At 48.3% G+C, this 19,907-nt stretch overlaps 1 protein-coding gene across 12 annotated transcripts in view; it reads right to left on the bottom strand.

The window, feature by feature from the left end:
• Cramp1 (cramped chromatin regulator 1) overlaps window positions 1-19,907 on the bottom strand; it is a 59,228-nt gene that overhangs the window by 35,894 nt on the left and 3,427 nt on the right. For 5 of the 12 annotated variants that reach the window (XM_078024836.1, XM_078024841.1, XM_078024835.1 and 2 more), the window contains exons 3-6: window positions 13,271-13,321; window positions 12,104-12,297; window positions 6,435-6,588; window positions 2,262-2,345 (exon numbers count right to left, since the gene is read on the bottom strand). In XM_078024836.1, coding sequence (XP_077880962.1) covers window positions 2,262-2,345; window positions 6,435-6,588; window positions 12,104-12,297; window positions 13,271-13,321 — 483 coding nt within the window. Of the gene's footprint in view, window positions 1-2,261; window positions 2,346-6,434; window positions 6,589-12,103; window positions 12,298-13,270; window positions 13,322-14,976; window positions 15,144-19,907 lie in introns of all 12 variants that reach the window. The other 7 variants (XM_078024844.1, XM_078024843.1, XM_078024845.1 and 4 more) reach the window with 4 other exon arrangements.

Genomic DNA, 19,907 nt, shown 5'->3' with positions numbered 1-19,907 from the left:
AGGAATACCCAGGAATTGAGGGCAGCACAAGCTGAGCCATGGAGTCAAGAGGTCCACAGTGGCAGGGGTGAGGAGCATCCAGCAGAGCAGCAGGATACAGCCACAAAGGTGAGCCTGAGGTCCAAGTGCAGAGGCTCTTGATCAGGGAGACCAGAGTTAATATGGGCACAACAGAAAGCTATCTGACCCAGGCATGTGACACACATCTGCAATCCCAGCAACTTGGAAGGCTGAGACAGGAGGATCACAAGTTTGAGGCCAGTCCAGGCAACCTAGTAAGGCCCTAAGCAACTTAGTGAGACCCTGTTTCAAAATAAAAAATAAAAAGGACTAGGGATATAGCACCCCTAAGTTCAATCCCCTGTACCCCCAGGCTCAAAAAAAGAAAGCAAGCAAGCTAGACAAAGCATAAAGCAAAAATGAACACATGAAAACATCCAAAGGCTCGTGTGGAATCCAAGATGGCCTTGGGAGGGCCATAGCACCAGCCCAAGAATGCATGGCACCCAACCCATGATCAGAAGGCCTTCAGGGTGGGACAGAGTTGAAGAAGTAGAGAGTAGAGGGAGGCAGGGGACCAGAAGCCCTGTCCCACCTACAATGAGAGGTACTGACCATGCCAAGAGGGAGGGCCAAGGAATAAAAATGAAGCCCTGTGGATTCAGGGAGGAAAATATTCAGAGGAAAGACAAAATAGGGGAACCAGTCAGGAAGTGCATGTACCACTGGCTCCACAGAGAAGAAGGTAGGGTGCAAAAGGTAAAGGGCAGCTTAGGGCACCCTGGGGCCTTGCCTCCACAGCTAGCCTGTGCTGGTGCCACTGCCCGAGATGAGGACAAGAAGCCGAGGCAGGGTTGGGTAGAAGAACAAGTGCATGTGCCAGCACTGGCCCTGTTGGCTCAGACGGATGGTCACAGCAGGAACAGTGTAATGGACAGGTCAGCACACAGGTGCCTGAAGTTATGAGGTTGGGCCCAGCTGGCTAGTGGAGAACCAAGACCCGCAACCAAGGAAGGAGGTGAGCACAAGCAACATTCTGAGGAAAAGGACTCCAGGATTCAGAGCTGATCACAAGGTCTCTGACAACAGTGAGGGGTCTGCCTGACCAGTGTGGGCTGTGAGAGAAAGGATGGGTCCACACAATTCATTCCAGAAGGTTCTGTGGCGGGAAATTGGGACAGGAAGGCTCTGCAGAGTACTACCAGTAGGGAATGGGAAGGTATGTCAAGACGGTGTTTCCCTAGACTGAAAGGCAGGAGCAGAAGCTGAAGTTACTGTGACTCTGAAGGCAGAGGGATGGCACCCTGGACAGGCAGGAGGCTAGAGAGAACAAGGCCAGAGACAGAACCAGGTCCTCTCTTCTCTGCACAGGCAGAACAGGAGAGGAGGAAAAGGGGCAGAAAGCAGGGGCTGTGGGAAGCACTGAGGGTGGTGGCACTCTTAGCAGCCACCAGGTGGTCAATAACCAGGCACAAAAAGACAGTGATGGTCAGGATGTGGCCCAGGTGATCACACAGAGTAGCCAGTAGATACCTGTCCTCCCTGGCCCTGCTGCCACCCTGATCATTAGATGACTGAGTGTGGCCCAGCAGGGGCTACTGGAAGGGAGGCCTGCTCCCTTTCTTCTGGAGTCACAGGGAGCAGGGGCAGGGCTGAGGCACGCAGGGCACAGATGCTCGAGTGTGCCTACTGGCACCCATGTAAGAAGTGGTCTCAAAAGAATCTGGTCACCATGAGGCAAATGGCAAGGGAGGCCACAGGGAAGGCAATGCCTGGACGGCATCATCAAAGACAGAGCACACAGTGCTCTTGGCCTCCAAGCTCAGGGAGACTCGAGTCACCTGCAGGGCAACATCCCTCGGCAGAAGACCCGACTGATGTGTCAAGCATCCTTACAGGTCTGAGCATGGACAGGGGGCTAGGCAGATTACCACACCTATTTGGCAGGTATGAAGTGTCTCTGCAACCATGGGTGAAGCTGTGAGGGAGAGACAGGCTGGGGCTCTGAGATCTTAAGTCAAGCAGAGGAGTGAGGATCAAGTGTGCTCGAGTGTGTTAACACACGTGCATGTGCATTACGTGCATGTGCATGGCAAGCCCCGAGTAAGTGTGGCAACTGGTACCACTGGCATGCCCAGCTAAGGCAGGTCCCTTTCTATTAGTTAAATTTTGTCAAGATAAAAGTCACTAAAGATGAGTGGTGACAAGGAAAGTGGCCTCCACAAGAAGCCGTGGCAACCTGAGGGCAGGCGGGTACTCACAGCCCCCGATCTTCTTGCGCAGCTCGCCATAGCAGATGAGGCCGTACAGCTCCTGGGACGACTTTTTCAGCCCTCGAGAGAACACTGGAAGATGAGAGAAGGGCAGAGCTTAGGAAGGGGCCCCCCAAATGCCCTGCGTGCACAATAATGCTCAGGGAGCATCTCCCAGCAGGCTATTTCTTGTGCTGATCACATAGTTGCTTGGTCAAGTCGATGCTAACCTCACCAGAAACAGGCAACAAACACATTGGTACACCAGGCTATTTTCTTAATTTTCAAGATAAAAATCAAACAAAAATGAGGGGTGAAGTTTAAAAAGTTACTCCTAACAGCAGAGCCAATGTCCCCTAGAGGAGAAAACGCATGGTTCAGCATGGCCAGATGTCATGGGGGTGGGGGTAAGCACCACCACCCGTCATCTAGCTCTGTCCACTGTGTCCCCCAAGCACAGGGTGAGGCCGGCAGCCCACACCCCAGGGAGCTCCCCTTCCTGCCTGCTTGTGCCTTCACACCCCTACAAACATCCAGCCCTCTGTCACCAACAGGCATTGGCTCTGTGTAAAACAAATGGGCTGTGTGTGCTCCTCAACGTAGCACCCATGAAGTCCAGTCTCCAGCGTGAAGGGAGTGCTATGAAAACTCCAGAAGTCTCCTTCAAGAGTCTGGATGGGAAGGTGCCTGCTCCTTTTGCTGCTGCTGCTTAGAGCCACCATGGACACCAATAACACACCGAGAACAGCCTTAAGCACCAGGCCAGGGACCAAGCCTTTCTTGAATGTTCTCAAACACACAAAGTTGAATTTCATGCTGATGTGGAAGCCAAGCCACAACAGAACCTAGAAGCTGTGGGTCATGTCACAGAGCAGAAGCAAACATAACCCCCCTGTGTGCTCTCTCAACTGTTCTTTCTGGTTCTCTCCTCAGAAATCTCTTATCAAAGACCTGACTTTCATTTGTGTGTGTCAGGAATATGTCAGTGAATAGCAAATACTGTTTTGAAAACATAATCTATCACAAGGATTCTGGATCTTGGATTGGCTCAAAAAATCTGACTCTGCAAATACCATAGGCCAACTATTCCTGAAGTTTCCTAAGACAAAAACCAAGATCTCGTGGGACTCACAAAGGAAACTGGGGCTCAGGAAATTTTAAAACCACCACTTGATGAATCAAACTGTGGCCCATCCACAGAACTTCACGAACAGCTTCATGCGTGTGGGTGAGTCCCTGACACATGTTCAGAGAAAGATACCAGACATCAAAGGCCACACATAGCACAAGTCCATTCACACAAAACATCCAGAAGGAACAAGTCCACAGAGGAAGAGCAGGACAGAGGGGTGCTTGCTGGTAGGCATGGGGTACTCTTGGGCTGGAGGGGTATTTTCAATGAGGGTACAGTACAGCGCACCTCAGATGCACCAGGTACCACCAAGCCACACTTTTTACAGGGTACACTTCTTGGTATATGAATTATATCTCAATACAGAAAATGTTTTCTTAAACTATTGGTGCTGGGCGCAAGGAGGCATGCCTGTAATCCCAGTGGCTCAGGAGTCTGAAGCAGGAGGATTTTGAGTTCAAAGCCAGCCTCAGCAACCGTAGGCGCTAAGCAATCCAGTGAGAACTTCTCTCTAAATAAAAAGTAAAAAATTGCCTGGGGAAGTGGCTCAGTGGTTGAGTGCTCCTGAGTTCAGTCTCTGGTACCAAACAAACAACAACAACAAAAAAACACTATTGAAAATGGCAAAAAAGAAAACAGCCTGGGGGCTGGGGCTGGGGCTGAGTGGTAGAGCACTCACCTAGCACATGTGAGGACCTAGGTACGATCCTCAGCACCACATTAAAATAAAGGTATTGTGTCCAACTACAACTAAAAAAATAAATATTAAGAACCTCAGGTCTGTAAAAGACGTATATCCAACTGCAGGGACCAGAGGGGAGAGTTAGCTATGCCTGATACACAAACATGGCAGTCTGCAGAGACCCATGTCTACATGGGGACAACACAGGACTATGAAAACTAACAACATCCCTCGTCCAATCACATGGAGGCCACAGTTTCAGAGCAACGAGAGTGAGTTGCGTTCCAGGGAATGACCTTCCCCAGACATCATAGATGCCAGGCTCCTGCAGAAACCCTTCCTGCCCATCCCCGCTTTTGTTCTTACTCTGTGAGGAGTGAAACAAACTCACGATAAACTACAGAGGGGCTTTCTTCAACACATTCCAAAGACCACTGAAAACACGACACGTGAAGAACATCACCATTCTGTATGCTGTGACAAGACAGAAAACCAGGAATTCACAGGTGTCCTGGTGACCTCTGACATCTACATGGTAGAGCAGCTGACGACAGCACAGAGGTAGGTGGCCCCCAGCCCTAGCCAACAGGGAGGCCTGTCAGAGAGCCAGGAAGAGGGCCTTTCCAGGGACCAACAAGATACACAGTCAGATGACACCAAGGCTAAGGGACAGTGTGCAGGCCAAGAGGAGGACAGGAGTGGGCAGGGAAGCTGGGCCCCACATGGAGATGCAAAGCAGCCATATGCAAGAGCCCCGAGCTCTGGTGGGACAGAAAAGCTAAGAGGCACAATGTCTCCAGACATGGGGGACAGGGGAGCTCGACAGAAAAAGGTGACGAAGGAAAATAAGTATGTGCTTTCAGACAGTGACACAGGACAATAAGGTATTTGGCAGGCTCTCGGAATCCATGTGTCCCCCTACCCAATCAGCATGTAGGAGGGGCTTCACACAAACAACAGAACACACTCAATCGTTGTGCATGGAATCCGCCAGGTCTCTCCACTTGTCATCCACGAGAGCTTCCCAACCCTCTCTGTGACTTGCTGTCCTCCTTCCTGAAGAGAACTTTCCATGACCAACAAAAATGGACCTACTTTCAGCAAGTCACAGAATATGACATCTAACAAGAAAAAAGAAAGATGATCACCATAACCAACATGAACCACTACAGCCTTGGACCCCTTGGCCCAAACCATTTGGTGCTGAGATACACAAAGGAGCCAGGGGTCCCACACATGGCAGCAGCAGTGACAAATGGAAAGAGAACAATTGGTTTTGAACTCAGTACAAAACCTCATTCTGATGGTCATGGGAATGATGGAAGCAGAAGACCCACCAAGTCTACCCAGGGGCACCAACATGTGGAGACAGACAGCCTGAGAGAGGAGGGTATGTGCCCACAGAGCTCTGTTCCACAGTCAAAGAGGAAGCAAGACATCAGCTTCTAAAGCCAGAGGAGTGCAATACACTACGTGCAAGAGGCAGTAGCCTGGTTGGGAGGACACCACAGGAATGGTGAGAGAAGCCTTTGCACACGACCCGGAAGGCCACCAAGACGCTCAAAGGTGAAAGAAGCAATGAAGCCACAGCTATCTCATTTCTCCTGGGTCAGAAAGAGTAATATCTGGAGAGAAGAATTAGAAATAGTTATAGGTGTCAGAATGGATCAGGGAGAACAAGCCCACTGTGCTGCAGGAATACAGAGCACAACCCAGCATGCTGGGACGGAAAACACACAGGGCAGGCATTTCTCCCAACCTGGGCAGGAAGCAGCAAAATATTGAAGACAGAGACAGTGAACAGGTCATGGACCAAGTGCCACAGGAGCAACCCAGGGTGCACCAGGCAAAAGCCAGAACTGTACCTAGAGGTGACCTTGTCCCATGACTACAGACAGACTGCATAAACTGAATTCAAACAGTCTCAACAAAGCTAGCTTCCATTCATCCACTCTAGCACACCAGTGCTGGGCCCTGAACAGACTAGCTCTGACATGGGTGGGGAGTACCTGCAAAGGAATGCTCGGATTCCTGCCAGCCACTAAGCCTGCAGCCTGACTGTCCTTGCTCATAGGCAGACCCTGAATCTACTCGCACTCGGAGCCCTTCAAACACAAATCCCAAACCAGGAAAGCAGCATAGGGTTTCTAGGGCACGGAAACCTAGCCATGGATCCTGACTGTCAGGCACTGGGCGTGTGGACAGCCAAGCACAGGGAGGCACATCCTAGGCCCGGCCAGTGACTGGGTGAGGGCAATACGAGAAAGCATGCCCTGCAGGTCTTTGCCAGAAACCAGGCCCCCCACCACCTCGCCGCCACCAGCAAAAGCCAAGTGGCCTCCCAGAAGCTGAGCCTGCGCACACTCACCATTGTCAAAGTCGATGTACTTGGTGATCTTGTGCCAGGTGCGATAGTAGAAGTGCCGCACTTGCTCTTTGTTCTTCACCATGCTTGCAGGCTTGCCCTTCTTCTTGTACTTCAAAGCAATGTTGTTCTGAATCGCTTCAAAGTCCTTCCCATGCTAGAAAACAAAGTCCACCATAAAAGCACTATGGTCAGAACCACCTTCTGTGATGTAGGCGCCGCCCAGAAGGGAGAGGGGGGACCAGCTGTGGGCAAGCAGGCTGTGCTTCACAACTCTAGTCTGCCTGTAAACTTCAACTTCACTTCCCTCAAGTCTCTGGTTCTAACTGTGATAAAGCAGCAAAAGGAATCCAGGGATGGGACTGTCACAGCCTATGGTATCAAAGGGGCAAGGGCCTCACTACAGTCTGAATGTGCCCTTCAAAACTCTGATGCTGTCAGTGTTATGCTATTAAGAGGCAGGGCCTACGAGAGGTGATGAGGCCATGAGGGCCCCCCTCATGAATGACAATGAGGCCCTTACAATAGAGGCTTCCAGAAGCACTTAGCAAGCTTGCCCTTCTGCCTTCTGCCCAGGAAGGACACAGCACACCTCCCCTCAGGAAGACATGAACATTAGGAGCCATGCTGGAAGCAAAGAGCAGACACTGAGCCTTTGGCAACTTGATCTTGGGCTTCCTGACTTTCAGAACAGCAAGAAAATAAATTTGTTTCCTGTAAATTGCCCAATGTTAGATATTATTGTTGTAATAGCACAAAACAGACTACATGGCCCCAGAGCAGGAGAAATATCAAATCTATTATTGGGATAAACAGCTTAATCCTAAAGATCTTCAGAGACCACGACTGAGACACCTGCACAAGAACACCACTGGCAGACAGGAGAACACCAAAATGGAAGATCTTGGGGTACTTCTACCAAGCATTTTAAAATAAAAGAATGGATCACTCTTCAGAAACACCTCATTTCTGCCAGGTACAGTGGCACACACCTGTAATCCCAGTAATCTGAGAGGCTGAGGCAGGAAGATCACAAGTACAAAGCCAGCCTCAGCAATTTAGGGAGACCCCATCTCAAAATAAAAAATAAAAAAGGCTGGGGATATAGTTTAGTGGTAGAGCATCCCTGGATTCAATCCCCAGCACAAAAAAAGAAAACAAAAAACAAAAAAAAAAACCCCTCACTTCTTTGATCATACAGAGTGTACTCTACATTCAAATGGATGAGGGGCTGGGGATGTGGCTCAAGCAGTAGCACGCTCGCCTGGCGTGCGTGTGGCCCGGGTTCGATCCTCAGCACCACATACCAACAAAGATGTTGTGTCTGCCGAGAACTAAACAATAAATGTCAAATGGATGATAATAGAGATATCCACGAAGAAATCCACACAGAATATGCCTGAGGCATACCTGGGGAACAGCCTTTCCTTGGAGGCCTCCATGCCAAAGCTGTGCCAACCTAGATTTTGAGAACAACCCTTGTTCCCAGAGAACCAAATGCTCCTCAGTCTCCTCAAACCACTTAGTGAGAGGTCTTGGTTTCTAAATACCACTTCTTGAAGGGAAGCAGAGCCCCCTGGAGAAGTGGGATTCCAGGTCAGGGTGGAGAGAGCATCAGGTAAGCAGGCAACACCTTGAGGTAACAAGGTAAGGCAGGAGCAAGAAAGTCAAGTTGCAGAGGCTCCCAGTGGCAATAAAATCAGCAAAGCCAAGAATGAATTACAACCCACAAAATGAACTAGACCCATGAGTCCACATTCTCACAGGCAAGTCACTGATGCTTCGTGGGTGCTGGAGAGGGAGGGCTCTTCTTGGCATAGGGTTTCTCAGTTGCAGACACCAACCAATGGAAAAGGACTCAGTGAGATCACCATGGGACAAACTGCACTGGTCGGTGATCACTGCTGCCACTGGAACTAGTGAAAGAAGTGGCTCAGAGAAAAGCTAACTACCTGGCAAAGGAGAGACCTGCAGATAACATCCCAACACAGGGACCCATCTCACTGCACAGCTCCAAGCCAAAAGTACCAAGAATTCATGAGGAAACCACAGACAAACCCAAACTGAGGGACATTCTTTAAACTAACAGGCTGGGAGTCCTAAAGACCAACTGAGGAAGTGTCCAGGCTACAGAGGACCTAGGAGTTCCTCCAGCCAAGTGTAACTCTGAGGGAATACCCACCTGCCAACTCAGCATGAGGACTGCAGATGAATAAGCCTATCCCACCCCCTTTCCTCATTTCATGTCACACTGAGAGTATGCAAACATCAGGAAGGAGGATGAATGGCACATGGGTATTCTTTGTACTCTTTATGCAACATTTTTTAAAGCCTGAAATCGTTTCCAAGTAAAAATAATTAAAAACCCAGTAAAAATGAAAGCTTGCTTACTGTTAAAAAAAAAAAAATGAAGCCAGGTACTGGCATGTGTCTATAGTTATAGCTATAATATGAAGAGGCAAAGCTAGTATTAAAAGGCCTCCCTAGTGTTCAGCTCAGAGGCCATGTCCTCCCTGTCCTCTGCCTTGGGCAGGAACCACAATAGACACAGATGCAGATGTCTCCTCAGCCTCACCAGGTCAGCTCAGCACTGACAAGCAGCCTCTAAGTCTTGTGGCATTTGAGCACACACCTTTAAATGCTCAATGGGAAGTTGCATTTTCCTGATGCAATGGTAAGCCCCTGAAGGGCAGGTTTTTCTCTGCATTCCCAGCACTACTGTGCTATAGTCACACACATTCATAAATTTGTTGTGGTGGTCACCAACACAACGAATTGGCAAAGTTGAAAGCTGGAGAAAGCTCTGTAAGCCAAAGAGATGGAAACTTATAGCCTATGGTGAAAAGTCAGATGCCCCTGCTGCTGCACTGGCAGGACAAAAGGCTGGTTGTGTGGTAGCAAGTCAAGGGCTCTATAGCGAAAACACAAACGGATGGACGGACAGGTAAGGGAAACCAGACCTCAGCACAAAACCTCCACTGAAGCAGACGCCTAGGAGAGATGACAAAGAGGAGATCCATGGTGTCACCTGCCAACTCCACCCTCAGGTGCCCAGCCACAGGAAGAAGTCTGGATGGCCACTACTCAAGAGACTAATCTGAGACTAGGGCCCAGGACTGTCCTCGCTAGGGTGGGAGGAGCAAAGCAGCACTTGCCTCTGCAGGGTGTCTGAGGCAGGAGTGAAGAAACAGACTGAGGCCCAGGAAAAGGACAGTGCAGAGTCCCTGCATCCAGTCCGCCCTCACATTTCTGTCCCCTCAGTTAGAACAGCCAGCTGCTTAATTTCTTCTGCCTTTGGTGCTGTTCTGAGTTGGGTTTCCACCACCAGAAACATAACATGTGTGTGCATGGAAATGGCAGTGTGGGGCTCAGGTGTCCTTAGCAGCAGCCCTAGGTTTGATCCCATCATTAAAATGAACGACAAAGAAGGCAGCAAAACTGTGAGATACTACAGAAGCCCTTAGAGGCCTGTGCCTGACCACCACCACCCCAGCTCAAGATTTCAGCTTCCCACACTCGCCCCCAACTCCCACCTTGTTTTGGTCAGCACAAAACAACATACATGCTGCTTGAGGTCATGGAACCAAGAGCAGAAAGCACTAATTGATGGGTGCAACAGTGACTATCATCACTAACCAAAGGTTTCAGGAGGCCTAAGGACACATTCCCGCCTGGTAGAAGGGAAGACCAGCCCAACAGAAGGGAAGGGACCACTGCACCTGAGAAGGGCAATGGTGGTCAGAAAAGAGGGGCCCCTCCCACTACTTCTAATGGAGACCACACCTCTATAGCACCACTGTGCACATCCATGTCATAAGGCCCTCTGGCCCAGTCTCCCCAAGAGGGAAGGCCACACTGCAGGAGTGATGGCTCCAGGTGAGACATAGCAAGGTTGTACATTCTGACAACATGATGGGAATTGCAGTTCTATGCCTGATGGTTTGACAAAGTTTTAACTTGGTGATACCACCTCTGCGAAAATGTATTTTATTCTAACACTCTTAAAAAGAACACTTATATTTGTTCAAATTATTTCACATTTACCAAAAAAACGCCTTGTGTGCAACACTTCCTTCTTTCCATGGACAGCTGAGTCACACCACACTGCACATTGTCTGCCCACTGGGATGGGCACGGCAGCCATCAGCCCCAGGAGAGAGCAGTACCAGCCACAGGAACAGTCAACCAAGTTTGCTGCCCACGTTCGAGAGCGTCTCCTTTTCCAATCACTCTGTAAACACTGGTTTAAATTCCAAAGTCTCATGCCTTTGGTGAATTTCTGTATCCCAGGCTTTCCCATTACCCCCATGAATTAGCCATTAAAAGGATGAGGAATGTTGATCCTGATTCCACATGCCAAATTTGTTGTCCAAAATAAGGAACATGCAAAAAGATGCTCACTGTAGCACTGTCTATAACAACAGAATCTGGAAGCACCCTCAATAATTCACAATACAAAAACGGTCAGGAAGTACAGGCCTTGGTCAGGCTCATGGGACACTTGGTATCTTCTGCAACTACTCAATTCTGTCACTATATCAAAGCCAGCTGCACACAGCATGAAAGAATGGACACAATTGTGCATCAATAAAATTTTATTCACTACAATGGGTAATGTGGATTCAGGCCACACTTGAAGTAGAATATTTATAGGCATTTAAAAAAACAAACCGCCAGGTGCAGTGGTGCATGGCTATAATCCCAGCTGCTCAGGAGGCTGAGGCAGGAGGATTGCGAGTTCAAAGCCAGCCTCAGCAAAAGCAAGGTGCTAAGCAGCTCAGTGAGACCCTCTCTCCAAATAAAATATAAAATAGGGCTGGGAGGTGGCCCAGGGTCGAGTGCCCCTGAGTTCAATCCCTGGTAACAAAAAACAAACAAACAAATAAACACCAAAAACCGGGACTGCAAATGTAGCTCAGTGGTAGAGCACTTGCCTAACATGCATAAGGCCCTTAGGCCCTTGGTTCAATTCTCAGCATCACAAAAAGAAAACAAAAATTAAAAGTAAAAAAAATTTTAACCAAGCAAAGGAAACATGAAACACCATGAAAAATGCATTTCATATTAATAAGAAAGTATATCCATAATAACTACAAAATTAAAAAAAAAAAAAACACCCAGCTGGGCACAGTGGCACACACCTGTAATCACAGTTACTCAGGAGGCTGAGGCAGGAGGATCACAAGTTCAAGGCCAGCCTGGGCAACTTAGCAAGACCCTGTCTCAAAATAAAATTTTAAAAAAAGGGTTGGGATATAGCTTAATGATAGAACACCTTGGGTTTAATCTCCAGTACTGGGAGCGGGGGGGAAAAAAACACCTGTGAGAAAGCCAGTAGGGAGCATGGCCACTTCCTGGGCAGCAGATCTAGGCAGTGGCTTCTCCATTTGCAAGACCTCCCATTTGGTTTCAGATTAGTGCAACTTCTTATGGCATTTAGCTGCTACAGGTATCCCCTGGCCCCTCCTTACTCAGGGAACACACAAGTCAGCCAACTCTGAAGCCAAGGAAAGGCCCTGAGACTAGAATGCATCCGTGAGACAAGGAGAGACAACCAGGAAAGATAGGAGTCAGCATAAGCAACACTTCCTCACAGCCCCTCCCAGTACCAGCTTCTACATCACACATAAAAGGACCAAGATTCCAGAAGAACCCACCCCCAACTCACTCACCTCATACAATCCCTCGAAGAAGGTGTTCTTATCCTCTGTGCTCCATGACTCCCACTGTCGCCGGACCTTCTTGCCTTCCTCCTTTTCAGCCCCTGAGGACCCTAAGTTCCGGGAAGAGGAGCGCGAGCCCCCTGCAGGGGCAGCAGGGGCAACACCAGACCCGTTTCCAGAGGTTGACCCGTTACTGTCAGCTCCTTGGAGAAAGAGGACCATACAGTGACCTGTTCCAGAAAACTGGAGGGCCAGAAAAGGCAGGCAGACAGGTGGGGAGGGCTGGGGCCCACCCTGCAGCCATCCTACTCCACTACTCAGCCAGTGACCCCAGGCACCTGGGACACATCATGTCTGGAATGACAGAAGCCCAACCTGACTGACTCTTTAAAATGTCTTATGAAGAGGAAAGAAAGTTAGTGTGGACTGTTTAAACAGCACAGTGATGCCACGGCATCTGGTGTTCCATCCACATAAAAGGCAGATCTGTCCACTCCACAAAGCCACACGTTACATGCATTTCACAGTGTCCCTTGTTCAAATGAGGTGTGGGCTGAAATACACTTCCCATCTGTTTCAATAAAAAGGCTAAATTTCAAGTACAAGAGGATATTAACATGTGACACCACCTCCTTTCAGATGTGATCAGTATTTTAGAACAGGAATATTCAATGACTGAGGGGATGCCATCTTAAGGCTCTGTCCTTGACCCACTACCACACCATCTCTAGACTCTGAAGAATGCCCACCGATCTTGCAAGTTATAGGGCATCAGTCCCTTCCCTAACTTCCACAGAGTTCTTCAAAAAGAGCACAATGAAGCCTCAGGGGACTGGGAGGCCACACCCTTTGAGGCCACAGAAAAAGAGCTTTTGTGACCTGACCCAATTCTCCTGCCCACCTGAGTGTATCCTCTTGGAGGAAATGGGAATTCACAGTACATCCATGATACCAGTTCTCTTTTATAAGACTATGGGACCATAAAATCCTGAAAAACCTGCCAACTTGGAAATAACCTCATGAGAATGGAAATAATATCACAGAAGTAAAAGTGCTTTAAAAAACAAAAGCCAAACATTTGTAGATGATTGTTTTAATGCCTTCCTAACAAAATAACTGGGGGCATTTCCACTTCTGGTGGGCCCAGGCAGATAGGCTAGAGACTCAGGCACTCACTTCTCTTCCTCTCTGCCCCCAGGTCTTCCTTCACAGCGGGTGGAGAAGCAGCTTCACAGAAGAAATGAAAGGTAAGAGAAATGAGAAACTACAAGCCCATAAATCTACAAAGACTTGCTTGCAAAGACTATCTCTGCACAGAACATGAGTGACAGGTGCAGAGGCTGCCTGGGAGGACACAGAAGGTGGATTCACCCCTCTGTGGCAGCTAGTCCAGCCTGAGCAAGTGTGGGCTGTCACTGCAGATAGTCCCGAGATGGCTTGGTCCAAGCATTCTAACTTCATGACAGTGTGAAACTGTGAAACCAATTTTCAATTCCCAGGCTGGGGACATGAGCATGACACCCCTGATGCTGGGCAGTGGCACAGAGCTGCCACCCCTGGTCAGCCACATGACCAGGAGGTAAAACAGACTATCCACAGTGGACTATACTGCTGGGCCAGGACAATCTAAAGGCTTATGAAATGTGCTTTAAGCTATGATATTTTTAACTTAGGATGATTTTATTGGATGTAAATCCATTATCCATCAAGAAACATCCATATTTCAAACAGTATTTGAAAACAGGCCATGGCTTAGCTATCAGAAGGAAGAATATGTTTTACAGAGAAAATGTTCTTCAGTTACATGGAACATGTTTGATCCTCCCATTGGAAAAGTTTCACTAGCTTTGATGAGTTAACTTTATGTGACAACGTAATCAGATAGGTAGAAAGTTGTGGTATATCAGAGGTGCACGGTCCACCACAAGAGGCTATTTAAACAATAATTAATTAAAAAGCAAAGCCCAGCAGGGCATGGTGGTGCATGCCTCTAACCCAGCTACTCAGGGCAGAGGCAGGAGCATCACAAGTATTAGGCCAGCCTCAGCAACTTAGTGAGACCCTGTATCAAAACAAAACAAAACAAAAAAAAAAACAGGGGATGAAGCTCAGAGGTAAAGCACTCCTGGTTCTACTGTCAGTACCACAGGGAAAAAAGAAAAAAAGAAACTCAACTCCACCATCACACCACATTTCCAGTGGTCATTGGCCAAATGTGGCTCATAGCCACTCTGTCACCATGCAAAGTACTCTGGACAATGCTGCAACTAAATGTTCAATATTTACCGCCGTAAACACAGTTATATGATTAAAGATAAGCTCAAAGCCTGTTTTCCACTCTGTGTGTCCATGGAAAAAAGTTAAGGCATCCCTTGTACTATCAGGTGGGCCCAGGTCCCCGCAGAGCCCTGTTCTTTACCAAACCAAACCTGACAAAGCTGGCATCTCCTGAGGTACTTTCCAGGAGGTTGGGGCTGCTTTTATTGCAGACTTCAGGACAAGTCACAGGTGAATTTGAAACAGCTTTGAAATACCAGAAGATCTGGTTCACATAGAGACTGAAATCCTCATGTACAGCCATTTGAGCAAGGCTACCTGTTCACCTCTGCACACACACAACAGAAGGCCTCACAGACATTTTCAGTTTCTGAGGAACACTCACTGAGCTCTTTTCCCCAACAACAGGGCTTGCTATCCAGCCCTACATTGCTGCTTGGATTAACATCTGAAAGTCCATGCTGACACTGGACATGCCTGAAAGCAGAAAACTCAGCCTCTGGAATCCCATAATCCCCATCTCTCAACTTGACTTCATGAGACTGCTGGGTAAGTGCTGGCCATCAAGACAAGGAGAGTGAAAGTAAAGGAAACAGGGGAAGTACCTGAGCTGGAAGGGACCTCAGAGGCAGAGAAGGACAAATCCCATTGGAGGATGTGAAGCCAAGATACACCAGTAAGAGCAGCTCTGAGGCAACACGCCACTCTCCCACAAGCCCCTGGCCACTTGAGATGCTAGGTCTTTCCTTCTGATGTTCCAAGAGTGATCCTTCTACAGTGTAGAAAATTAAAGTGACATGAACATTCAAATGAGAAAACAATTCATCTCAAGCGATCATTTCTAACACCCAGTATTCCCTATGCTAAACCTCAAAAACTCTACAGAACTAGAACAGAATCACACTTCAGAGAAGAAAACAAGGTACCTGGTTCACCCCAGAACTCTAGAGAGAACACAACTTTCTTAACTCAAGCAGAATAAAAAATAGGAAGCAGGACCAGAGACACTCTGGTAGAATACAATGGCAACCACCTGGAAGAAGCTGCCCTCAGCCCAGAAGGATCTGAAAGAAGCATAAGGGGAAGCTTAAGACGTAACCAAAGGGGGAAGAGCAAGCCAAAGAGGAGGGTAGCAGCAGAAATGCAGGAGACAAGGTGAAGTCAAGACTGAGTGGGCAGAGCTCTTTCTCCAGGGTGGAGTATGTGCCAGGGCCTGAGAGCATGCTCCATGGGTGACCATGGTGCTGGGACCACCCTGGTTTCCAGCAACAGTTTGCTGCTCAGGAGGTTGAGGCTGGAGGCTTGCAAGGCAGCCTGGGCACCTCAGTGAGACCTTGTCTAAAAAAAACAAAGAAAGAAAAAGAAAGGGCTGCAGATATAGTTCAGTGGTAGAGCACTCCTGCTCAGTTCCCGGCACCTCAAAAGAAAAAAGTGAAAGAAATCTGAAGGAAATAGGCTCCCCCAACAGCAAGCTCTCTGAAACCAAGAATGATGTTTAGGTCCCCAGACCCAAGCCTGGCACCAGGCCTCACACAGCAAATGTTCAATGATAGCTCCTGGGCCAGTGCAGACAGATAAGGGATCTCTGGGTACCCCAGCTACAGTGGCCTCCTGAGGTCTTCTCTACTCCTCACTGGGCCCACATCAGCATCAATCAGGTCCTGAGACCCTCCACCACTGACTGTACCCTTTCCTCTCAGCCCAAGGCAGGACCACAATTCTCCAGCTGCTCCACTGCCACCAGGCTTCTATTGCCCTAGCTTATGTCTCCCCAGTTCCAACAGCCAACTCTTTGGCCTTCCAACCAATCATCTCTTCCATAGCCCACTCTCTAGAACCTGCACTTGAGGGACACAGCCATGTGGCCTAGGCCTCCAACTCTAGCTCCAGACAAGGAACACGACAGTTTCACCTTCACTTCTCCTGTCACCCATGCCCTCTTTCTCCAACGCCCTCATACTACCCTAGGAAGACAAAAATCACTCTTTCACCTGAATTGGAAAAGCTGAGGCACAGATGGAGAAGCCATAACCCTTCTTGGTACCCAACAGGCCTGGGAAGAATAGAACTCGTGCTGTAATAGCACCTTCAAACCACACAAAAGCTCAGCTCCGACTCATCCTCGAAGTTTAGAAACAGGGAAACTGAGCTACAACACACGAAAGACCCAAGATCAACAGGCAGCGAGAGCTAAGCCTGAGCCCAGGGCATCTTCCTATGCTATGCTGCTGGATACCTCCACACTGACAGCATGCACCACCCTGTTCTTCTTGGGGCCACCATAACACACGTCAGTCAGTGGGCTGCTTCTTCACACATAAGGCTACCGGACTCAGTTTGAAAGGAGAGGAAACTTGACCTTGAGGTCCCCTCTCACTTTTGAAAGATGAGAAAATCAAGAAATTAAGTGACTCAACCAAAGCCACTGGCTAATGAATGGCAGGACTTAGAACTTTGGAAGTTTTCTACTGCTTAAAAAAATAAAAATAAATCTTATAACTTAGGTAAGATACAGAGGACGTCATTGCAATCTATATTAAACTGGAAACTACAATCCAGAGCAGCAGAGGAACACAATGACTGTCCTGGTGGCCCACAAGACTCTGGTTCACTTGGTCCGTTCTCTCAGAAAGGCATTTTCAGGATCATCTAATGGAAGAATGTCTTCAGGCTGATCTGCTCCCAACTCCAGCACAGGGAATTGTCCCATGGCCTTTGTCTGCAGATTGATAAGGCAAGGACCCTTCAAAGAGCTACAAACATGGGAACAACACAATGTGTATTTTCACAGCACCCTCGAGATATGCAAAAGCACAGCTTCACCTCATTTCCACAGTGTGCAGTCACAGTCCCCATTTCAGAAACAGGGAGACTGAGGCCACCAAAACATCAGTCTCAAGGTCATCAAGCAGCAAAAACCAAGTCTGAGACCAATCCTGACATCAAACCACTAAGGCCACCATGGCTACCTCGGATTACAACACACCCGGTTGAGGCAGAAGGTCCAAAGTGGTCTCCCTGGAGTTCAGTGCCTTTCCCAGCATAGGACATTCTCGTCAGGCGCTGGTTCAAGCACCTTTACTTTCAGGGGCCCTGATGTGGCTAAGGGGAGATCATCTCTACCAAGTCACACAGGAAATGGTTCAAGCAAGCCAATTCCCAGTGAGTGTCACCTTGATGGTAAATTTGAATGCCTTCTACTGGTGCAGTCCAGTAGTCATCCACACATAAGGTTGCCGCCTGACTCCACGTGACAGAAGCTTGACCAACAGACACAACCCTCCCAATGCTCCTCATAGCACCAGTCTTTGCATATGTCATTCATGTGCTTCAGTTGTGCCTGAAAAGCTCAGTCTAGGGTCACCAGCCTCTGGGACATCCTCCAAGCTCTAAAGATGATCTCTGATGAGAATCTCTGTGTGACATTTTCCTTTGTCAGCACCAGTCTCTAAAAGTGGCCTGGGCCTCAGTTCTCATGACCCACCGAGCACAGGTGGGTCTGGTCACAGAGTTGGACCACATGCACTACTGTCCTTAATGTCACACAGGTAGGAGAGGGTTGGCTGTGAATGGGACAAGACAAGTCCTCCTTTTTTTTCTTTTGTTCTCCTACATAGGTCTGAAGCATTCAACACAGCTCAATGTAACTGCCCAAGCATGGCCTAGCAGGTTCCAGGCAGTCCTCACTGCATCTAAGTGATAATCTGAAGTCTCTTTCTTCCTGAGAGCACAGAGCCAAGACTTCTCAGCCAGCACTACTATGCCTCAGCCCGGACAGGGCACAGGTCCTAATGAAAAGCTAAGGAGAGTGACCAGAGCAGAGCCAAGAAGAGTCTGCACCTTCTACACACGGCCACCTATCTGCACAGAGAAGGGTAGCATTCCCCTGGGGGTTCAGGCTAGGCAACGGCCCACCAGACACAGATGGATGCTGATTTCAGCAAATTAATCTCCTGAAATACTCTCTTAAGAACACATGGAATCCAAGATGTTGTTGCACAGTTGTCTCCTTCCTCTCTAAACATTAAGGAACCTGGCCTTCAGGCATAGTGAACAGCTTCCCCATAGCCATGCAAGCAGAGAGTCTTAGAAGACTCGTACCATACTGGAAAGAGGTTTCAATCAGCAGCCATGTAGCAACTCCAGGATGGAAGCCCGGTCCCAACTGCTGGTTCAAACCTCTTTTCAGCATGGTGTGAGTGTCTCTAAAGCTGATTACCACAGGTGAGACACTTCAAAAGACATCTTTTGAAACCACTTAGAAACTGGAAGCAGTCCATGGGGTATAGAGACACTTAATTATCCCCACTTATAGACAAAGGAATTGAGGTTCTGAGAGATGGGCTAGTTTGCACAGGGTCAGCCAGATCATGAACTGGCCAACAGGGGAAAGGCATTGCGGATGATGTCTCTGAACTTGGGTTCTATAGACAGTCTCTCAAACTCTGGATTTTAATCTCAAATACATTCTCTGGTCATTCTGGCAGTGTGGCAGAGCTAGAGAAGTTAAGCAAATCCACCCATTTCTGGTTTGCAGTTTACTAAACAGGTTGAACACAGATTTCAACAACAAACTTCAGTTTCTATACTCAACCAAAAGTAAGTTAGGAATGCCAGATGCTCTACACACAGGTACTAAGTGTTAGCTACAATGTCTATCAATTCAAAATGAATCTGGAATCATACTAGAAAAAAATTTTTCATGGAAGTCAATGGAAGAGTCTATTATTATTTGGAGAAAAAAACTGTCACACCTGACTTCTTGCACAGCTGATGAAGGCAATGGGGAAGATTCAGGGTGTGGTGAAGTACATCCAAATGGCCCTGGGGACTGTGAGATGCTGGCAGCCCAGAAGAGGCCTCAGCAGCCCAGGCAGGAAGCTGGATGAGCAGCTCTGAAGGTGAAGCAGACAAACTTCCCTCTCCTGAGGGCACTGTTATACCAGGGCTTTATTTTGCATTCTACAACTTTAAAAACAGAATGAAAAGTTATTCTCAGCTTTAAGTCCCACACTGGGACAAGAATCAGAAACAGAAGCACCAATCTGGGCAAGCCACTCAGCTGCAAACACAAAAGCAAACCTCCTTTCATCACTCTGCTACCTGGACAACTCCATCTGGACTGGAGGTCTCAGAGCCCTATAACCTCATGTGTGGGAAGCCAGGAAGTCAGTGCTCTCATGCCCTACGTTTCATGCTAGCAGCCACTTCCAGAGGGCAAGCCATCACTACTATTCGTTCTCTCAAAGCACAGACACTTCTCTGATGGAAAGGCAAATCTGAGAGGTTAAATGAGGGGAGCAAGATCTAAGGGTCGGGCTGGGGATGTGGCTCAAGCGGTCGCGCGCTCGCCTGGCATGTGAGCGGCCCGGGTTTGACCCTCAGCACCACATACAAAGATGTTGTGTCCGCCAAAAACTAAAAAATAAATAAATAAATAAATATGTAAAAAAAGATCTGAGGGCCAAGGAGATGGGGACTACAGACGCCAGAGGGGCTCCAGGTCCAGAACTTCTGAAACTATCACTACCACAAA

This window comes from Ictidomys tridecemlineatus, chromosome 10 (assembly GCF_052094955.1).
Source record: "Ictidomys tridecemlineatus isolate mIctTri1 chromosome 10, mIctTri1.hap1, whole genome shotgun sequence".
NCBI lineage: Eukaryota > Metazoa > Chordata > Mammalia > Rodentia > Sciuridae > Ictidomys > Ictidomys tridecemlineatus.
Note: the sequence above shows the minus strand (reverse complement) of the source record. Positions and strands in the feature narration are given on the sequence as shown.